We start from the raw sequence: 23,877 nt of genomic DNA, 5'->3' as shown, positions 1-23,877 counted from the left end.
TCCGTGAATAGCAAGGCTTATTTACTTAATGTGTTCCAAAATGTGTAGGGAAATATTCTTGATTAAGTTGACAGTAAATGGTGTTTGTTGATCGGGAAGTTATGATTTTCGGCTTTAGTGCACGTTAAAAACCAACAGTATATACAAAGCATGCACGCAAAATATAATTATTGCATTACGAATCAAAGCATGTTAGAGCTTGAAACTATAAAAATAAAATTGTTTAGGATTGTAAGCCAAGTATATACCGTGTTTTATCACATACGCATAATCGTCGCAACGTTATTTTAGGGCGCCCAATGTTTGGAAAAAAAATTCTTGCATGAACGTCACATGATGGTTTTGGTCCCACTGTTAGATTTCTGAGCGCTTTGTGTAGATGGTTTTACCCTATAAAACGATGTATTTTAAAGTTGAAATCTAATGTTAATTCGGATATTACCGCTTAACTTATTTAATTAACAGAAAATCGAATTTGTCTGATGTGTAAATTTTCTTTTAAAGATGTTTTCAAACGATATAACCTTTATCTTTCGTCGCTGCTGTGTACCGCTGATAGACAGCGTATGTTGACATCATTCATGTTTGGTTATGTTGCTTCCCGTATAGAGCACGCACGCGTAGGCGAATATCATTATCTTGCCGAGTTTACTTCATTTGATGGCTCGCACTATTTTGTGGCATTTGTGAACTACGCTGCTAGTTATGCGATAGTTCAGGCTCACATTCGGGTCACAGATTTTGTTTTTCTATTTAAAGTTGAAAAGTTTTTGTTGCATGACTTATTAATTTAAATTGTTCTGCATGGTTTTGTATAATCTACTTTTTAAATAAACATACTTTCCATGTATGGGTTTTGTTTTTATGAATAACTTTACCTAAAAAAAAAAAATAGGGGGTTGTCTGTAAAGTCGGTTTACGGACGATAATTTTACGTGATAATGTCATAAGAAAACATTGATAAAAAATTGCATACATTTATGAATTGATTTTAATTATTATCACTGAATTATCATTATTTTGTATAATACGAAGGAGTAAATTGAAAATTACAATATTTTTCATTGAGTACTATATAAAAGCAGTTGACTTTTTATACGATCGTTTATATGAGATAATAATTTTTTAGTCAAAAATGTAACATAACCTATTATTACTGCACTCGCCGACTGATGCTACTTTTTTTTAATGATCGTAGAACAATTATATATGAGATTATATTGCTAATCAAATTCTTAAAATGCAAGAATTAATTACCTGTTTGCCGCAATTGTTGTTTTAATAAACAATGGAAACCTCATTAACTTTTCACTTCACTTTATAAACAGTTGACAAAACAGTTCACTTGTAGGTTGTGTGCTGCCGCTGTCTCTCTTCCACTCTGACGCATCGGCCGATGGAGTGGAAGAGAGATAGATGCGTCACAAGCTGATCGTGCCTCTCTATCGCTTGTTCCACGCTCTCGCTTGCACGCTTGACTCAGGCAGAACGTGACAATGAGTAATGCTTTTTCGTGCGTGCAGCCGGTGTTCATTGATTTATAAGACCTTATCACGTCAAAAATTTTTTCTCTCATAAAAGTCACACCCCTACTTTTCAAACTCAATTTTTGTATAAAATGTGCGACGATTATGCGATAAAACATGGTACTCTACCTCACCCTTCTCTACTTCTATATTTATTTATGCCACAGGATTTCTTAACCTGTCTGATTTGATGGGTTTTCTTTCAGACCCAGAATAACCTGTGGTCACGTCTATGACCACGATGTCGACAAGACATGGTATCTACGAGTAATAGAATTCATAGTCACAAAAATGTTCCATAAACAGTAACGGTGCTGCAAGTCACGAAACTTAAAATTTCTAGCAACCTTTTTTGCTAACTTGAATTATATTTTAAGATACCTTCTTCATTTTAAAGTCTCATATTAAGTATAAGTAGTTGAAAAGCTCTAGTTAAATCTCCAATAAGGTTTTAACTTTTGAACATATAATTTAAAATGTTCCTGCTAACTGTGGATCTGTATTGTACTATTTTATATTTTGATGTACAAAAACCAACTTTTGTGATCTAGATGAAAGAAATGAAACTTTTTTTGTGAGGTCTTGGATGTGTCCTGAAAACGACTCGCCAGGTTCTTGTAGACAGCGTGTGACTCAGCCTGTTGATGCGTGCTTGTGTCCGGGACGCAGGCGTTCCCAGCATGCAGACCTCGAACCAGCAGTACTACGACCAGTTCTCGTCGAACGTGGCGGAGAACCGCACGCACGAGGGCCACCTGTACAAGCGCGGCGCGCTGCTGAAGGGCTGGAAGCAGCGCTGGTTCGTGCTCGACTCCATCAAGCACCAGCTCCGCTACTACGACGCCATGGAGGACTCCCACTGCAAGGGCTACATAGGTAACGCCTCTCGTCGCGCCTCTGCCGCCGCTTGTACGTACTTGCGTCTGACCTCTGTCTACTCGTTCGTGGACTACGGAAGTTAGAAAATTTCACATAGAAAATTTGTCAAGTATAGCAGCGCCCATCACCGAATTGTGTCCAGACGACCGTCTTAAATTTTACTGTCTTTTGACGGACACACAAGTTAGGAGAAAGTTTCGTCCGTATCCAAGCAAAACTAATGCACCCAAAAAAAAAAAAACACTGTGACATGTCCTCGCTCCAAGCACAAACAATAAATGAGAAAATTATTATACAAATTGTCTTTTTTAAAGTCATTGAACACTTTTGATGTGTCAGTTCAATTTTTGCCCCAGTCATTTTTTTTTCTGGACAAAAAATTCTACACTAATCCTTCACTTGGCTCGACTACTAATGTGTTCCTAAAAATGTTCGTGTTATCCAAAATCGTGTATTCTGAAGCATTGGTCTCCATAAATAGCAAGGCTTATTTACTTAATGTGTTCCAAAATGTATAGGGAAATATTCTTTACGTAATTTAAAAGTGTAGGCTAACACTCAACATTAAATATGTCATAACATTTATCTTTATAAGCCTACCATTGAATACTTCTTATGACAAATACGACACCCTGTAACGGCAAACCATCCTTTACTGGCAGTGACATAGAGATTAGGTACTGTCCGGATATTTGCATTTTAATTTTTCAAAAATTAAAGTGTTTAATCGTTATTACCGCTTGGTTCACACCAATCCTGTCAGGCCCATGATTTTTTATTTATTGCACCATTCATTTAACAACCTGTTCCATGTGAATCATCTGTTCATATCTGTTCCAGTATCTAATCAAATCCATTCCCGCTAGTGCAACCAACGGCATCAGACTTGTATAATAAATGTTTGGTAGAGTCATTATTTTGTACGATTGCCCGCGCAGTTGACTTGCTTAAAACTCAAGTGCGACCAACATAAGTGTGGCCTTCATGACATTCTGGAAGCCATAATACTTCTATTTTTCTCAAATGCTTGAACACTATGCATTACTCTCTCAGTTGTAAGCCATGATTGCAATATGATTCCGACTGCAGGTGCTTAGAATTGGCAGACGTTGCTTTGTGTTTGTGCGTGTAAGGTCCTTGCCACTGGCTAGACTGAAATTCATCACGGCCCAGTCTGTGGCCGGGCGACAATGGTACGGCACGGCGGCATACGCGCTGACGTAAAAACATTCGGTCCTTTACACTCATCAACCGCGACTGAACTTGTCATAGCTGATCTTTGTACAACAGCCGATATCGTAGTCAGACATGCACTTGCATCTGTTCCCCCCTCGTATGGCTAACTGTATGCCACGGTACATCTGTTGTTTACCGAGTTGAAACAGTCTTCGTTTTGTCATGCCCTACTTTTTTTTTTTTTGCCCGTGACGATTTCGTGCTAACTGAAATTTACAGCTTTGCTGTTCAAGACTGGAGCAGTAAAATTAACATCACGCTAAATGAATTTGCACAATTTGAAAATGTGGTGAGTAAGTGATTGTTGTACTAAAGTGCATGGATCCAAAAAAAAATTAATTTTATTTGTTCTACTATGCATCTCTAGTGAATCACTTTAAAAAAAACAAATGCACACTAATTTATTTTTATTGTTCTTTATTTATCTGTTTTATACCAATTATTATGAATTATTTTATTGTAAATATGCAGCATATAAATTTTACCAGTGTTTTGGTGTATTAAGTACTACAGAACAGCTTTTATAAAAAAAAAAAATTAACATTGAAATCCTCTTTTTAAAAAAAAATCAATTGAACTGAAAATAAAACCATAAAATCTTGTCTTTACCTGAAAGTCTATTTTGTGGTGTATGGCATTGTAGGTCTTCCAGATTGTTTATAAGACGCTAGTGATATGAATGGCTGATAAGGATGTTGTGCTACGCTGCCTCCAGATCTGGCTGAAGTGGTCTCCGTCACACCGGCGCCACCCGCCCCGGGACCACCCAAGAAGACTGATGACAAATCGTTTTTTGACGTGAGTATCCCTCGCCAGGAGTGGTCGAGTTTAGCCGTTTCGTGAGGCCGATTTCACTGTCGTAGGACTAGTGTTAGTATGCTGCTGTTACCATCGAATTCATTCAAGGTGTTTGTAAATCTTAAATTTTTTTTCTAAATCTTTTCTATCTGAAACAATTTTTGTTAAGACTAAACACTGATGCAAGGTGTTGAAAAAAGAGGGTTTTAAATAACAAGATATTCATGAAATCCGTACCTTGTACACTATTAAATCAAATACTTTTTATTATAATACATAAAAATATTATCTATAACTAGAGCCACGATTATATGGTAATGCGCGATAAAACGAAATAACACCGAAAACCGCTTGAAAACACGAAATAAAACGAAATTGTGCGAAATCCGCGATATGTCACGAAAGTTCGTCTATCCTGATTATTTATGTTTTTTTTTCCATTCTGTAAGGACAATTCACTACCTTCAGCACAATCAAATATTTCTTACAGTAACTAGCAGCCATATATATTATATGCGACGGTGATTCATTATAGATTTTAAAATGAAGTCTCAGAATTAACGTAATATTTTCTTTAAACGGTAATCTTGTGTACCATAATAATAAAAGATGTTGATAACTATGATACAATGGCCGCCGTTCACTTTCTGTAAAAACAAAAATAACAAACGTCCAAAATATGTTTTTCTAAGATTACTTTTTAATCATTAAAATATTACACACTAAAGCGCATTGCTTTTACTGTTTATTACGTAGGCTACGAAAATAAAATTAACCCTGCTTAACGTAACGATTGTAAATAATAAATAGTACATGTTTATGTCTGTATTAATTTTCACGTACGTATGTTGGTATTCGGTATGCGTTTGTATTCGCATCTATTCTCCATTGTTTTGATCTTTCCAGCACGGCAAGTTTTTGTGTATTGAGAGGTTAAATTCTTCCTATGTGATTAAAAAATTTTTGATAATGCCTAAAACTAAGGTTTCTGCCAGTGACCGATCGAAAGAATTTTCCAGTGAAGGATTTTATATCAGTGATAAAATTTTAATGTGCAAATTCTGTAACTGCAGGCTAGACTACGAGAGACGCGATACGCTTGTGAAACATGTCGCGAGTGAGAAACATAAGCGTTTGAGGCAAAACTCATCTGTTAAACGACATCCTTGTCTAAGAGTCTTTAATGCCATTAATTTGCGGTTCAACCCAAGAAATGTGAGTAGGGTTAGCATAGAAGATGCAAACCTACAGAAGTCTCTGCATAACTTGCCTTCTGTTTCCCATCTTCCCATTGATACATTCATACATGGCTATGTTGCTTTCAAAAAAATAATTGAGGATGAACTTTCATTGACAGAAACAAGCCAAATTGATGTTGCAAAGGTACTTTGCTCCCTTAAAGGGGACTACAGTGAATTTGCTCAAGCCAGTTTAAGGGCAATCTGGTTCCCAACATCAAATGTTGATGCAAAACGTTAATTTTCCAGGTACTCACTGGTAGTTAGTGACAGAAGACAACATCTCACTCCAGAAAATGCAGAAAATTTAACTATGATAGCATTTCAATAAAACCGTCTTAATAGTAACTTTGGAAGTGCTTAATTGTGTAATTTTGTAGTGTATGTGATTGTAATTAAGTCGTGAAATTTTTAGTAGTTATTTAAAAGTTTGAATTTATGAATTTGCAAATGAACTTAATTATCTATGAATTTGCAAATGAACTTAATTGTAATTAGATCATGAGGTTTTAGTGTTTATTAATATTTGTTTTAATAAATTTGCATGTCGTACAGAAAAGCAAGAAAATTTTGCCGTGGGTATTTTGAGCAAAAAAATAAAACCATATAACACCGAAATCTTTATTTCATTACACCGAAATTTTTCTTAAAATAACACCACAAAATCTTGACTCTATCTATAACTTTTGTCCGAAAATATTTTTTATTTAGCCAACCTTTACTGCAAGGGGTGGAAAATAACTGGGGTTAATAGACAAAAATAATCCTAACTCCCTTAATATGCAAACTATTAAATCCGTTGAATTGTTTGTAAACCATATAAATATTAAATATTATTTAAAACTTTTGTCTAAAATAATTTTTTATACAACCTAAAATAACTGCAAGGTGTGAAATAATCAGGGGTTGAATGATAAAAATATTGTAACTCCTTTATTAGGCACACTTTCAAATCCGATCAAATTGTTTGTAAATCTTATTATTGTTATAATTTATTGTATAAATCCTAAACTTCATCTAAAGCTTTGGCTGAAACAATTTTTGATGAAACAAATTATTAATGTAAAAACAGGAGTTGAAATTAAAAAAAAATACTTACTATCAAATTTATTTTAAACCATCTCAATATTATCTTAAATCTTGGTGCAAAGAATATTTCTATACAGTCATGTTGTTAGTGCAAGGAATGAAAAATAGTGTTTGAAGGTTAAAACGATTAAATAATTACCTTATATGGCATATAATATGAAATTAGTTTTAAGTTATTGTATGTGCACAACTCTTCCAGAATCGTTTACATGTATATATTTTAAATTAATTTATATATTTACGTGTTGAAATTTTTTTTTAAATTTGGGAACTGAAAATGGGATGGATATGGAAGAAAATAATTTACCTAGTAAATTTCAGACTTGTAAGTGTTAAATTTTCATTTCCTCCATTGTTTTTCTTGTAATTGTTTTCCTCGGATCTGAAGTCCTTCAAATACTAGAGATTCGAAGATTTGACCGAGTACATTCCTAATACATATTTACACGCTCAGGATAAAACGAAATTCCAAAATGTTCCCTGAACTGCTAATAACCTCAGAGCATTGCATCTGGTGGCGAATACAAAGGGAATAATAATAATAATAATAATAATGATAATAATGATGATGATGATGATGATAATAATAATAATAATAAATTAGTCCTTTTTAACTGCATAATGCTAATGTTTCAATTTCTGTATCTCCTTCCTCGAATATTGAACATTTTGAATACCGAGGGATTTGACGGTAGTACTCGATTGGCTCGTCCGTGTGTTGCAGCTGCGGACAAACCGACGAACGTACAACTTCTGCGCCAGCGACGCGGCCACGGCGCAAGAGTGGATCGAGAAGGTGCAGGCGTGCCTGCAGTGATGCGGAGTGACGCCCTTCGCTCTACTTCGTTACTTTGTTGTTCCATTGTGATATTCTTGTGAAGCATTTCCTCTTGTCATTATAGCTTTGTTTAGAAAAAAAAAAGACAATAGAAAAAATTTCTTTCATTTGTTTTTACGTCGCTTTTTTTATTATTATTTTTTTTGTGTAAAAAAAATACTGTAATTTATTATCGCAGATGTCACTACTTTATATGTATTTGTAAATTCGGTAAAGAGAGAATAAACGTGTAGCGTATAGCATGTTAAGTTTATGTAATTTTGTTTATAAGCCTGCGTCGTGCTTGATGCCGTTAGATGATTCAAGGGACCAGAACCCTGTTGTGTTTCCAGGCCTTGTTCACACTTCCTCGTGCCCTAAGGCTGAGGGTATGCGGCACTGGGTGAGCGGTTGCCCACTTTTGAAAATTTTTGAGCTAAACTTGAAAGGTATTGTAGTTATTCCGTATCACGCATCCAAGTTTATCCCTTGATCCGGATGGCATGATCCTGTGGTACATGATGCTTGCTGTTTTTTATTTAGTATGTTGTAAGAGTCTGGAGATGACAAAAACTTGTAAATTTTTTTCTTTTGTATGCATTTTACAATCATAATTCATCGTTACATCACAAGTTTTTGTTACGTCCAGGATCTTTCGACGTATTAAATTGCAAGTGTATTTAAAAAAGGCAAATTTCTGTATTGAAAATAATGGATTTAGTTTTTAATGCCATTAAAAATTAAAACGTACGTACGTACGTACGTTCGTATTGAGCACAATTACGTTTCGTCAACTTCAACAGTTCATGGTAAGACACACCGTACATATTTATGAGAGTAAGGTAAACAAAAAAATTGCATCTAAAACAGTTCGTATTCTTTTTGAAAGTTCCATAGTGAAATGAGAAAGTTATAAATATAAAAATAAAAAGTATAACTAATTTTTTTTTAGAATGCTATATCTATAACTAGGTTTTTAAGGCTATTTTGACAAGTTTTGTTATTTATTTTTATATTTTTAAAGCATCGTGCATTAAAATAGAAAAATAATAATAATTGCATATCAAAACAAATGGTGATATTGTAAATACTAACACTACATAACTTTTTAGGCATTTGGCTAGTGGAGGGGGGGGGGGGATATTTGATTGATTGTGTGGTTTTCATTTATTTCTGGTGTCAACATATTTTCCAATTAAAACTGTTCTTATTGTTATTATCTTATTATTTCAATACTATTAATATCAATAAAGATATCAATATGCAATTTTATCAGACCAAAATAATTTCTTTGTGATGTTGCTCTTTTGGTCTTTAGCCATGTCTGTCTGGCATCAACTGTAGACGGTTTTTTTTTACTTTACTTTGAATAAACCCATACATTGAAACAAATTTTTTTACTTAGTACAGAATATATTTGGTATTTAAATAAAAGCCTAAACTAAAGATTGACAATTCTACATTCTAAAAGACAAAATGAGGTTATTGAGGTGAATTTCTGTGCATTTTGTGTTTTGCCTTGGATTTCGGTATTATGCATACATAGTATTGACTTCGATTTTAGTGTTGGGCTGTATATTGACTTCAATTTTGCTGTTATTTCAGGTTTATCGCTATTCATACCATATAATCTTGCCGTTATGTTAATGTGTACAGGATAATGCCATCAGGATCAAGGGATGAACTTGGATACGTTGTACGTAACTACTACCAAAAACAGTTGTATTTAGTTGGAAAATTAGCTGGAAATTGTGTCTTGCAAGTGAAATTTAATTTTTATGTTTTTCAAGTCAAGAAAGAAAGTAGAAAAAAAAACTATAGCACTGCCAGAAGTGTGAAAGTTAAGTAGTCACATACAATATTTTAATTCTCCTGCATTTTGCTGAAATTTTTTTGGACTGTCGAGAAATGTAACCATAGGCGTGCCTACAGGGGGGGCCAGGTGGGCCATGGCCCCCCCTAATGTAATCACTCAGATCAGCATTTTCTCTAATGCGTTCGTTAATATTCGTATATTCCTGGCACTATGACACTCAAACTGCTTTTCAGTGTTGCAGCGTGCTAATTAACAATATTTTTAAACATTTTATCGTTCTGGAAATACAGCCGCCTTAGTTTATTTAAAACACGAGGTCCCTTAAAATGGCCAAGCAAAAAAAAATTAAGAGGTTTGTTAAAGTTCTGTTGTCTGAATTGCTGTGTTTGCATTCACTAAAAAGAAGTTCATTTTAAGGTAGATCTGGACCAAGCTATTGGAAAATTCGAGGGGGGAAAATGTGTAAGTACCCTTTAAACATTTGTCTATGGAAAAAAAAACATATTTTCAAGATTGTTAAAATTATATGGATATAAATATTAACTAGTAAACATATCTCGTTGATACTGCACACAAATATAAACACGGCAATGAGTGAATGTATTTAGGCTATTTAACACTCTAAATTCAGCTTCTTATTTAAAAATTTAGCAGGGCCCCCCCTAATGGAAAGGTCTGGGCACGCCTATGAATGTAACACAGGGGTTACTCCAATACAGTTTTAATGGGCAAAACTTCTGAAACTGAATATTTGTGGTTTTGTTTAGATTTTTTTTAAATAGATTAAAATTGAGATTTAGCTATTGCATAACATAATCAAAAAAATAAAACTCTTCATGGGTTTTTGGCTTTGCTGCTATATTCTCTGTTTGTTTTACTGATACCGATGCCTGTACAAGCATGTCCGAGACATGAGAATGTGGTTGGAATGGCGGAGCAGTGTAAACAAGGCTTTGATGTAGAATCTCAAATGATCTGTTAATGTTTTCTGTTGCTTCATTTGTTTACTTTTTTTTTCTGTTCTATATTTTAAAGTTCTTTGTTAGTCAATGTTAGTTTTTTATTAGTTTATTAAGTGCAATGTATGATGTGTTGAATACAAAATACTCATGTATTGTAAGTGTTATAAAAGTCTATATTCTAATTTTGTAAATATATTGTCTATCTATGTTTTTTTCTGTCTTTTAAAGAAATACAGCTGATAAAAAGAGATGAAAATGCAAACCTTCCTTTTCATAGTGCATGCATAAATTCGTACGCAGTATTTTGCAGCGCAAACTTGAAACTTATATAAGTGCCAATGTCTTTTTTTAGTACAGTTTAGTTGTAGCCACGTACTCGAAATATCTGTTCCTCTGGTGGTTGAATTGCTCGCAGTGGAAGGGTAGTATTGCAGTTGTTTAAAATGACAAAAACCTTACATTTGACGGTTTAAAAAATGTGAGCTTTTCACTAGTGTCTCGTGAAGTGTGTGTGGGATTGCGAACTTCGTGAGTGGTGCGCTACCGAACATTTGTGCACACTGCTTGCGGAGAAACAACTGCCGGCTGTCTCCGTCGTTGGTTCTGCTGGCAAGGGCTTAACGAGAACACATGTAGGAAGTGTTGCCATGATAAGAGTTTGCAGGATGTGTTTATGTTTGGTATTGATCACTGGCAATATGTAGCCATTTTTTGAATGTGTGTGTACTCGACGTAATGAATGGCTTTGTAATACGCAGAAAATTTATGGTTAATTTGAGACTTTGCCAAACATCACCTTTCACTGCACATTGTTTAAGTGTGCCTACATAAGCAAAGAGAGGACTTTCATAAATGGAAATTACATATGTTGATCTGCATCATTACAGTTTCTTGGGAACAACGGACAACAACAACAACAACATTGGTTTGTTAGCTTTAAATATCAAATCCGAAATACAAAGAGTACATCGAATATACTCCTTGAATCATAATCCAGGTTTATAGGTATGTATCAGGAATACTGGGAGCGGGGGGGGACCCTCAGAAACTCAAGTTTCTAAGAAACATTCAACTCATATTATTTAAAAAAAAAAAAAATTACGTGGTTTAGAAAGCAAACAATTAATTTATGTGCCCTAATTGTTCCCTGAAGTGCTGAAAAATAATTATCGGCAGAGCATTTTCTTTGTTAACTTCTGTTTGGATAAATAATGTAGACAGTGTCAACTACACAAGGGCTAGTGCCTGAATGCCTGAATTTATGAATTTCCATTCCTGAAATGCTTTTCTTCAAATTTTTTTTTTCTCTCTTATAGCATAGAATATTGTAAGATTTAATGGTATTGTCGTATTATATGAGAATTTGAAGTCTCTTTCTTGGCTTGTGAGTTCTAGCCACATTGAAGACAAGGATTTCACCCACGTTGCAGTTGCCATCTTCAGGGTAGCAATTTCCTGCTACCTATTGGCAGGTGATTGCTACCCTGAACATGGCGAATGTAAGGTCTACCAAAATGTTTGTGAAATCTTCGCCTTTGACGCTGCTATAACCTACGGGTCAAGAGACTTCAGACAGAGGCCGCAAAAGCCTCCGATCCCTGATAATTTTGAGAATTTTATTGGTCCATCAACCTGTAAATAAAAAAACTAGGAATGGGCCAATCATATCCTCAGTTATAATCAAATCCTTAGCGTTCAAATGATTCTTTATTCGAGGGAAAAGATTTAAAGAAAAATATTAGAGGATATATTATTAAATTAAAAATTTACACACTGATAACCTCTAAAGTTTACTAGTTATTTGTTTTTCATAACCATCCTATCACCATTCCTGCAAGATAATTTAATTTTAACATGAGTTTATAGAAATAAAATTAAGTTATGTATTATTCTGGAAACTTAGTAAAACAAACATTTAAAGTGTCGGATGTGTCAACTCTATAGTTACCATTTTTATTTCTTGCGCATTATTTTATTTTTTGACCCTTGAGAAGACCTTGGTTCAGATTCGAGGGGTGCGTTCGAGATGCTCTTTGGGGTTTGAATTCGAGATTCTGATTCGAGGAAACTGGGATCAGACCCATGGCCTATAAATTAAAAAAAAGATCGTAACTTTTTAACTTTTTTGGTTCGTCAAGCTCTAGCGACACAGCTCACAATGAAACAAATGGTCATCTGGAAGTTGTTGCGACAGTTTGACTCTGAGCCTGTGCGTGTGCGTGTTGGGTTTTTTTTTTTTAGGGGGGGGGGGGGGTTGGGGCGTGGGGCGTGGGGGGTGGTTAGGAAGGGTGGTTAAGCATAAAAAAGCAGATTGTGCCTATTTTGTTGGCCTTGTTGCACATATCCTACGTGTGTGCTCGTTACTGCTTTGGCAGCCTTTGCTAGGAAATGTTGCAAACTCTTAGTATACATAAAACATACATATTATGGCTGTTTGAACCACTAAATCACTGACAAAAGTGTTTGGTTTATTAGTTTTATCGCAGAGAGGAAGGTTCGTTGAGTCAGAATGGCTGTGTGTATGATTATGTTTGTAAAATTTGGCTGTCACCATGAACTAGGCACAGCCTTTTTTAATGCCCTCATAAAATCTTTCATTTTATTGGCAGTTTTTGAAATATGCAGTATGTTAAAAAAATGTGTAAGCTTAGACCTATGACATATTGACATATCCTGATTACCTACCTTATAAAAAAAAAGGACATGTTCTAGTACAAGTAAAAAAAATACAATATTGCAAATAAGTGCAGAATTTTAAAAAAAAAGCTTAAAATATTTTTCAACATTGCACAAAAAAAAAATGTTAAACATGAAGCTTCAAAAGTATTAACACAAAAGATTACCATTAAGCTTTTAAGTGTGTACATAGGTATGTAGCCAATCATTTCTACACTGCCAGATTTTAGAACAAAGGCTGTTGTAAGCTTGTTTGGTTTTGTCAAACTCAACAGGTCGTGGCCAATGTACAGATAAAATAGATAAAATATTCATCAAAGCAGTGTAAACATTTAGCATTGCTGCAATTCTAGCATGTATTTCTTTTCATGTTACATGTTAACATGTTAACACTTTTTTGTTGAGAGCAGAGTTAACCAACGTGCGGCCATTTGAAGTATTATGAATGTCTTTGTGAACTGATTTCAGCCAAATGTTGAATAAATAAGGTTTTAAAATCTCTGTTGTCATTTTATTGGACCTACTTTGAAATTTTTATGGATTCAGAAACACCTCAGAAGAGTAAAGCTTTTTGGACAATGGAAGCAAACTGAACAAAGGTTCCACATTACGGAGTTTCGGGGAAAATCGTGGAAAAGACAGGGATTTTACTTGAAATAATGTAAAATTCGTGGAAGTTCTCTAGTGATAATTTGAGGAAGAAATGCCATGCTGCAGTCTGCTGTCATTCAGACTCTAAATGAATTTATTTTTTTAGGTAGTTTTAAAGGAAGTTTGTACTAACTATTGTAGTTTTTCGTTTCAGGGTCCATAGACCAAAAAAAAAAAAGCGGACGTCATCTCAAAAGTTTATAAATATATATAAAAATAATTTTATATATATATTATATTATATATATTTATGTATATTATATATATTTATGTATACTAGCGACCTGCCCTAGCTTCGCACGGGTGCAATGCTGATACTAAATATACTACAGCATGTATTTATATACCGGCCCCCCCGGCCGGTACCCGCCGCAACTGCTATGTCCCTGCATTTTAAATCTGTAATATCTTCGAAAATATTTATTTAAATTACATGCTGTAAAGGACCATTTTGATCTATATTAAATGCACAATGTATTTAAGGTACTTAATTGGATAAGGATTAATGCTGTATTGCTTAAAATCGCTTTGTAAATAAACCATTATTTCTCGTAAAAAGTAAAGTATAAAAATGGTTATTGTGGGTTATCCCTAAGAGATAGACATATACCATCGCGGACTTTTTTGTAGACCTTTTTAAGGTGTACAATACTGTAGTACATTATTTTGATCTATCTCGTAGGGTTCAGCCAGCGTTTGCAATGCAAGCGCAAAAAAATGTGTTTATTTACGACTTCACATTAGAAACTTCTAAAATTATCAGTGTTTCTCTACTATATATGCATGTATTATACATATAAACCTTCCTCTTGAATCACTCTATCTTTAAAAAAAAAACCGCATCAAAATCCGTTGCGTAGTTTTAAATATCTAAGCATACATAGGGACAGACAGACAGCGGGAAGCGACATTGTTTTATACTATGTAGTGATAAATAAATATAACTTTTTGATGACACAATCTCACAATTTTTTACAAATCACTTCCAAAGTGATACATAAAATCTAGTAGTGGAAAATCTCGGTCAAGTTAATGAGCAATTAACCAACCAAATGATCAGAAATGGAGAATGTTTTTTTGAAAAACAGAAATATCACTGTAACTTTAATAATATGGAAAATATCACATCCGTAGAACCTATTATAACTTGTGTGCCGTTAATTTGTAAATTCGACACGATATATTTTAAATTTTTATTATGATTTTAAATTTTTGTGTGGAAATTTTATTTGCTCTACTATAGTGTAATTTTAATTTGTTAGTCTGGTGTACTCCTCTGAGTTAAACTTTGTCTCAGTGCCCTGAAGCCCCTTTCCCATCGGCGTATCGGATACTTTGCTGGCCTAATCCCTGACTGGCAGACCGCTTACCATTTCCCCCGCCTTCAGTCACGCCTCAAGCCTGTAATATTATTTCCCTTCGTGACCCTAACTGCATAGGCAAGGCTGTAGCTTGCAGGCGACCAGTTCGCAGAGACGAGCTGAGATTCGCCTTTTTCATCACGTCTTGGTATTGTGTTCGCTCCTCTGCCGCCACGAAGGGACGCTTGTTCTCAGCGTCGTTGCATTTTACCCCACCTCCCCCCCTTCTCAGTTCCAAGTAAGACCAATGACCGGTCGTAACCCCCTGGGCACCGGTGACCGTTCTCAAGGTCTACCCGCAAAAACGAAGGCGCCAGAACTGATAGCAAGCACTACCTAGCGACTAAGTCGCGAACTTCTCCGCTTGCCTACCCTCTAGGGCGCCAGAGAGCAGCACTTGCTTCCCTTTGAGTTATATGGACGCCAGGCGCGAGTCGATTCTTTTCAACTCAGCCTCCTCCGACAGAGTTCTCTACGGTCGCCCAGTGTGGCCAACTTCAAGACTCCTAGTATTTTTCTCCGCCCGCTTTCGGGCAAGTTCGGTGTTTTTCGGCGGCCCAGACACCCCCCCTTCCACCTGTTAGAGCCGGTGGGCACTTTTAATTACGAGACGCCGTTTCCCGCGACACAGATCAACTCGCGTCGCGTCCGCAGACAGACCTCCATCGAGTATCGGCGAATCGTCAAGACTTCATCCGACCGCTATGTAGTCGCTTTGTATAAGGGATGCTATCCCTCAAGTCAGTTCTAGTAGATTAGTCTGTCTGCATAGTTTAGTTATTTGCCTTAGAAATTTTTCTCTTTTAAATTTTAATCATGAAGAATTCATCCGCGTCCTGCCGCGCAATTCGCGAGCTCCAGACCCTGGCTGACTCCACGATGGCAGCGTGCTGGGCAACTCCCCTGTTTTGACAGGGTTCGATGACGGGGAGAGATTGATTGCTCTCATCTCGTGACAACCCCCCCCCCCCCCCCCCCCCCCCTTTCTGTTCCGTGGGTCACATTCGAAGAAACGCTTCTACTACCCGACGTGATCGTTTGAAGACCCCGGGTGGTAATGTAAATTCAACATTTCCCCCTTACCTAGCTACGAACTATTTTAAGCGGATGACCAAACCACCAGCGACCAGTGTTTTTCTCAAGAAAATGTAGAGCGAATAGAACTAATTATCAATGTAATCATCGGATCCATACAACTTTGGGTGTGAAACTTATAATGCAAATGTTTATATGTCAAACTAAGAATGTAAAGTGTTTAAAGATTCGCCGGCCGGCCCCATTTTCGTTTTTCTTTTGTTAATCTTTGAAAATTGTTAAAACCTTGTGTGTGTAAAATAATGGAAATAAGATAATTCTTCAGGGCAAATAAAACAGGGAAACTATAGATCAAGTTAATCGTGTAGTTTTTATTTATTGATTTTATCGATCCACACCAACTTCCTCCTTGATTGTTACAGGAAGTTCCTAAATTTCGTTTGTTCCCCAACTCGTGCCGCCTCTGGTAAATCCATTTATTTATTTATCCATTTACCCATTTATTGTATCCAGCAAGTTTCCAAGGCTCCTTTTAATTAATTCAACATTATTCAATTTTGAGGCACGAGGGGTGTTACACTTGTAGGAGTAAAACCAAAATCTTATGTCTAAAAACATTTTTGATACGACCAACCATAACTGCAAGGTTGGAGGACAAAAAAAAATTCATAACTCCCTCAGTAAGTACACTATTAATTCTATTCAAAATATTTGTTTATCTTATAATTTTTTACTAAACCTTTTGACATACAATTTTTGATTAGATGAACAATTCCTGTACGGATTTTAATAAACTTGGGGGGAAGGTTTAAAAAAATAAAGTATAACTTCCATAGTAAGTACTCTACCAAATATCTACAATATTTGTATATTGTATAATTTTTATCCAAACCTTTTGTCTTAAACAACTATTGATTAGATGAACTATTTCTGCATGTAGTTGAAAAATTAGGGGAGAATTAAAACAATTTCATAAATCCCTTAGTAATTACACTAAAAATTCTATTCAAAATATTTGTATATCTTATAATTTTACTACAAAACTTTTGTCTGAAATTTTTTTAGATAAGATGAACCATTCCTGCAAGGAAATGAAAAAATTAGGGGTACGATTAAAAAAAAAAAAAAAATCATAATTTCCTTAGTAAGAACACTGCCAATTCTATTCCAAACATTTGTATATCAGTAGTATACGAATGTATGTCCGAGATCAGGCCTCAGGCGGTGGTGCTGTGGTGCCGACCGCCATATTTGATTGTGACGTCACGGCGGCCATCTTGGATGGTTGTGACCTTGACCTTTGACCTTGACCTTGAATTTGATCCTCAAAAATCGCCAAAATCCGCCAAAATTGGGCAAAATTTGCCCAAAATTCCTCAAAAATCGCCAAAATTTCCATTTCTGTGGAAAAAAGTTCCGCCAAAAAATCTCAAAAAATTCCACAAATTAAAAATTTCTCATCTCGAGGGAAAAATTTCCCGTTTCGAGGGAAAAATTCCCGTTTTTAGTCCTTAAGAATCCCAGCGGCTGAAAATTCCTAAAACTGGCTTAAGCATCCTTAACTCAAGCCTCAGTTAAGCCATTTCTAGGAATAAGGATACCATGACCGCCATCTTGGATTATGTCGTCACCATTGCAATTTTCGTTACGGTCGCCATCTTTAACTTTTTTATTATCCGATTTTAATAAAAAAAATTAAAATTTATTAAAAAAATTCAAATAATAAAAAATTAATAAAAATATTTAAAAAGCATACTTTTTCGACACGGAGCTCGGAGTCCTCGGTTCGAACCCGACGAATGCAAAAAAATAAAAATGACGACCGATCCTTCCCTCGTGGTGGGTGCTGGCAGACTGACTCCCACCACTTTTTATCGTCATCTAGTATGACGTCATGGCCGCCATCTTGTCTTCGATGCTGGAAGCCATCATCATTGTATCGTCGGCTAGAGTGCGCCGATGACATGTTAGTTTAATTCGTATCCGCTAGAGTGCAGTAATAATTTATTACTGTGACACCCGCCATCTTGTCATTTGGCCGCCATCTTGAAAATCCGTAACTATTTAGCTAGAAATTCGGGAAAAGTTCCAAAATTCATTAAATAAATCACTCATTAATTTACATATTGATTCGATCGATTCCCGTCCTCGGTTCGATACCCGATCGTTGCAATAATGTTTAATCTTATGTAAAAAAAATAATTTAAATAAACCATGTTCAACATTCGTAAAGAGACTCTAAATCCTCTACGACCACCATCCTATCAGACATCAAGACCACCATATTGGAAATGTGTAATTTTAATGCTAGAGATCCGGGAAATAGTTCAGAAATCATTAAATAAATTTGTAATCCATATAATGATTGATTGGATCGACTAAGGTCCTTGGTTCGATCCCTGGCCGATACAAAACAACTTTAATTTAAAAAATACTAAAAAAGTGTTAGGTTTGAGAAAATAAAAACACCACAAGTTCTTTTAAAAAAAATTTATTACATACTACACTACTACAAGTACAAAAAAATACACAGACAAATTACTAAAGTTTTGTGGATTTCTCGACATCTGCATCTGCCACCCACGAATTAAAGCGAGGTGGAAAGCCCCACCACTTGACGTAGGACCGTCCATTTCTTCGTTTTATAATCTTCTCCACCAAGTACGTATCGGGATACAACGTAGGCTGAATCTCTTCGGCATAGAAGCCTCCATGGATAGGTTTGTGGTCCAAATCTTCGAGGTAGTAGGTCCTAGGCTCTGATTCACGAACATGTGTCACACGGAAAAGTTCGGGACTCCAGTTTGCAGTGAAACCTTTCTCGAAGATACCTTTCTGCTTGGAGATTCGCACAATGTCACCGACGTTAGCTTTACGCTTTCGTGGATCTTTCTTCTTCGTGTTGGAAAACACTGTTTGAAGCAGGCGATTGTCCGTTACGTCCTTTGGCTTCATTTTCGTGGTAGAATGCACCGTGGAATTATACTCGCTTATTAGTTTCGACAAGTTGTCAAGCCACTTGTAATTTCCGTTAGCCGTGAACTGTCGCCACATCTTGGAACGCAAAGTTCTGTTAAACCTTTCGATAACGGAGGCCTTGACGTTACTAAATGTAGAGAAGTGTTTGATGCCATACTTCTTCATCAAAGCCTTGAAGGTTGCATTGTAGAATTCTTTCCCGAGGTCCGTTTGCAGGTGCGACGGTACACGTCCATCACGCAAAATATTGTTCATGGCCTTGGTTACGTCAGTTGCAGTCTTTGATTTTACAGGTCTAGCCCAAGCGAACTTGCTTTAAACATCGATGACTGTCAACATGTACTTGAAACCTTTATTCAATCGGGAATACGGTATCATCTCAACAAGGTCCGCCTGGAATAAATCATCAATTCCACGAACTATGACTTTGCGACGAAGGTATTTTCGTCTAGCAGGAGCATGAAGTTCGCGAGCGATTCCGGTTCGACTCATTGTATGTAGCCGGCTTCCTTCAGTTCTTCAAGTATGGAGACTATTTCGTTGATGTGCGAATAGTTTCCTACACTAAGCGAAGCATGTAGAATTCTAAGGCGATCAACTAATTCATTAGGGTCGTCCCAATATACATAGTCAAATGTCTGACCACTTTCTAGCCTTTTTAAACCTTCTCCGTGTATTGTTAGTTCACTGAAGAGATTAGCGAGAATGTCCATTTTTTCATGATCTACATCTTTATATACACCACTATCTGGATCGTTATCGCGAAAATGTGCATTGGTTAGCTCTAGCAGTTTTTTGTACTCTTGTAAGTCGTTGTGAGAATATCCTTTAGGTTCCCTGCGAAACAGCAATTCGTACAGACCCGGAGTCCCGCGCGTTTTGAACTCTGCTACGCGCACGATGTTTCCTGGTAGAAAGTCTATTTCTTTAGCACCGAGGAACCACTTATTATGTTTTCTGTACACTCCGTAGGTCGTGTCATTATTCCGGCTCGTAAACGATGTCAGGTATGGTCGGACCATTGCATTAACTTGATGTCCCTTTTTCGGTATTTTTTTCTTGTGCATGGACTCTGTACTTGTTAAGTCCTCTTCTTCTCGATCTGGTTCATACTTTCTCTTCTTTACAGTCGGCATTTCATCTTCAACTTCTGTCTTCACAATGAAGGCTGGTTCTTCCTTGTTTTTAAGTTCGTCGAGGCGACTAGTGATTGGTTTAAATATCTCCTCATTTTCCATCTCACGTGCAAGTCTGGTTCGTCTAGCAAGTAAATATTTTTCGCGAACAGACTGTATAGCTCGATGAAGGTCACTGGCCAGGTCCGACATTGTACTGGCTGAAAACTTATTGCAAGACCTCCTTATATACTTTTTTTATTCGTTCGCAGAAACTTCTTTCTTGTGTTTGGCCAAATCTGAATTTGTTGACGAATGAGATAGTGATGCTTTCAGACTACTTTGAAAAGTCCTCAGATCGTCACGTCTTTGTGCATTCGATACTTCGATCATGTCGCGAATGCGAGAATCCGAAGCTTCCACGCGCTGGTCTATGGCTACGAGGTACTCAAGAAATTCCTTTTTCACCCCGTCTACTTTTTGAGCCAGTAGTGAAATGTATTTGCGGATAACGTCGTCATGAGACTTGAGAGCAGTACGTAAGTCTCGACTGCTACGGCCGAATTTCGAAATGCTATGACTCATGTTTGGCGATAAACTGATCGAAACCTCGTCTGTACCTGCCCTTATATAGAGGCCAGTCCTTTACGATGACTAGGAATCCATGTTCTTCTTTCCAACACAAGGAGCACATGTCTTTGAATTCCTGGAATGTCATGTCGGTGTTTACGTGATCATCGTAAGCGTGGCGTAAATTAAGTTCGTCCATGCGAAACAAAACTATGACATTTGCGTTGTCTCGTAGGAGATGTTTTGGAATACGACCGTACGTCTGACACAAGTAAACGCAGTCTACCTTGGCGTGTCTGCCCATGGAAAAGTACTCTTGTATTATGCCTTGTTTCTCGCACATTACATCGTCGAACACAAACACGGAATTAGGCTTTGCTTCGTTTGGAGGTACAACATCGGTATTATCGCTAAACGGAAAATACTCCAGACCATTCACAGATTGTATAACAGTTGCTAGGCGCTGGTACTTTGGCTGTTGCAACGACTTGGAATACAAGTAAACGTTCTCGAACCGAAGACCGTTTGGCTCCTCCAGTAAACTCAGTAAAACACACGTCTTGCCACAGTTGGACGGACCCGCCATTATGCATCGTACGGCAGAAGGCAACAGTAAGCCATGTCGTGATTCACGCGCACTAAATACATCGTCTTGCGTAATGCGCACGGGCAAACACACCTCTTGCTTGACGACCTGCATTGTACTAAAGTAATTGTATAAAATAAGCGTATTTATACTTTCTGGTCAGTTGTGCGTAATGACTCGAAGAGGTAAGAACAAAAAACACATCGGTGCGGGACTCGTAAACTCGCTGATAAACAATCTACCATTCGAGCTACACATTCCCGGCTACAGATTCTGCGGCCCCGGGACTAAACTAGCGAAAAGGTTAGCTCGCGGTGACGTGGGAATTAATTCTCTGGACGAAAAGTGCAAGCAGCACGATATCGCATATTCATTAAGCAAGGATCTGGAATCCAGGCACCGGGCCGACGAGACATTGGCACAGGAAGCCGAAGATATAAGTAAATCGTCGAACGCGGGACTTGGAGAGAAAATCGCAGCGTGGGGCGTTTCCAAAATCATGAAGGCAAAGACGAAATTAGGACTGGGCGCTCGTCGAGCCGGCTCCATCAAGTCAAAGACTAACTCGCGCAAGACCAAACGCAAGATCGGTGCAGGCGTGCAAAAAGCCAAGCAAAAATTACAGACTCTCGACAAGAAGATTATAGGAGGATTTCTTCCTTTGCTTTTGTCTGCATTGGGTGTTCTCGGCGGCCTCATCGGTGCAACGAGCGGTATAGTGCGGGCAGTCAACACTTCGAAGAATGAACGCAAGCAGTTAAAAGAAGCACAGCGACATAATGCCAGCATGGAAGCCATTGCCATCGGTAAAAAAAACGGCGCAGGACTGTACTTACGGCCGCACAAATCAGGCCGAAGCATGAAAAAAAACGAATGAAAAAATCCTAAGTTCCCTACCGAAACGACCGCTCACCAACGTAGATTTAATAAAGTACGCACGCAAACTTAAAATACCAAACTTCCGCGGCGTGTTTATGCGAGACACTTTGCCCAGCAAGCCAAAAACGCACGAACGTGCCATCATTAATTTAGACACGTCGGCGGGTCGCGGCACGCACTGGGTGGCCTATGTAAAGACTGGAAACATGGTCGAGTACTACGATAGTTTTGGAAATTTACGGCCTCCGCCCGAACTGCAACAGTACCTGGGTCGGACCACTACGTTGTTTTACAATTACGAAACGGAACAGAGGCCAAATCAAACAAACTGCGGACACTTGTGTCTTCGCTTTTTAACAAACAAAAATTAGCTGACCAATAAAAATTGCTACTTAAAGGTTGTGCAGTGACGATAATTTAATAGTCATGTCGATAACACTTACCTTGACAGGTCACGCATCTGAGCTGCGGGCGGTTCATTTCCCGCCTCTGGATTTAGACGGAGAATGGTGTATCGGACTCGTAGATTTTCAAACGTATAATGCCATACCGAACATCGACGAGGAAAACTGCAAGATATGCTTCCTGAAAAGCGATGGGACCGCTCATGAAATACGGTTACCTGTTGGCTCTTACGAAATAGATGACATTGCAAATTACATCAGGGATATGTTACCACAGGATGTAGACTTTCAACTGCGTGGAAATCCAAACACTCAAAAAAGCATTCTAACATGCAGTGAAAATGTCGACTTTACGAAACCTGGGACCATAGGTACGATGCTCGGATTCGAATCAAAGGTGTATGGTACAGGAAGAACGTACGAATCTACGCGCGCAGTAAACATTTTGCCTGTGAATGTCATAAGAATAAACTGTAATTTGGCAAGTGGAACGTATCTCAACGGAAGACTAAGCAACATGCTGCACGAGTTTTCGCCGATGGTCCCGCCAGGATATAAACTGGTAGAAGTACCGCAAAGTATCATTTACGTTCCAGTCGTCGTGAAGTGCGCACACGAAGTCGTCGTCCGAATCGTTGACCAGCAGGGACGATTGGTGAATTTTCAAGACGAGGAAATTACATTACGTCTGCACTTGAAGCGATGGGCATAAAGTTCGTAACACCGAACAATTATAAAAGTAATCGTATTGCCGTGAATAAGAACAGTTCTCTACCAGACATCGGTGCGTTAACACCTGACAACATAAAGTATCTCCTTAGTATTGGACAAGTGCCGAATAAATATGGAAGACGAAATCCTCAACGTGGAAGATCCGGTCATTTTTGATGACAGCATTACGAAAATGGAATTGCACGAGTACCAGCCTTTCCTGCTCGGACCGTACGCACTACCATCAGAAGTACGCATTGCTGTACAGCACCAAGATATTTGTACTTTACCTTCGCAGTCATTTCTACGTATAAGAGGCACGCTGACAAAAGCGGATGGTACGCACCCGACAACGACATCAATATCCTGCAATGGTATTCTTCACCTAATTGAGCGCATTACATATGTACTCAATGGCGTCGAGGTAGACCAGACGAGAGATGTAGGCATAACATCTGCTATGAAAAATTACCTTTCGCTCACGCAAAATGAACTGTCTGCTGCAAAGATGGCCGGTTGGGCTCTCGAGGATGAATATAAGCTTCCGGT

The 23,877-nt window shown here is 37.4% G+C and overlaps 1 protein-coding gene across 1 annotated transcript in view; it reads left to right on the top strand.

Annotated features, from left to right (window-relative positions):
• LOC134538835 (myotubularin-related protein 13) overlaps window positions 1-13,538 on the top strand; it is a 127,948-nt gene extending 114,410 nt beyond the window's left edge. Inside the window, exons 33-35 of the mRNA XM_063380364.1 lie at window positions 2,196-2,402; window positions 4,357-4,439; window positions 7,491-13,538. Coding sequence (XP_063236434.1) covers window positions 2,196-2,402; window positions 4,357-4,439; window positions 7,491-7,583 — 383 coding nt within the window. The 3' untranslated portion in view covers window positions 7,584-13,538. The remainder of the gene's footprint in view (window positions 1-2,195; window positions 2,403-4,356; window positions 4,440-7,490) is intronic.
• Window positions 13,539-23,877: the final 10,339 nt, after the last annotated feature.

Source organism: Bacillus rossius, chromosome 14 (assembly GCF_032445375.1).
Source record: "Bacillus rossius redtenbacheri isolate Brsri chromosome 14, Brsri_v3, whole genome shotgun sequence".
NCBI lineage: Eukaryota > Metazoa > Arthropoda > Insecta > Phasmatodea > Bacillidae > Bacillus > Bacillus rossius.
This window is presented reverse-complemented; position numbering and strand designations above follow the sequence as displayed.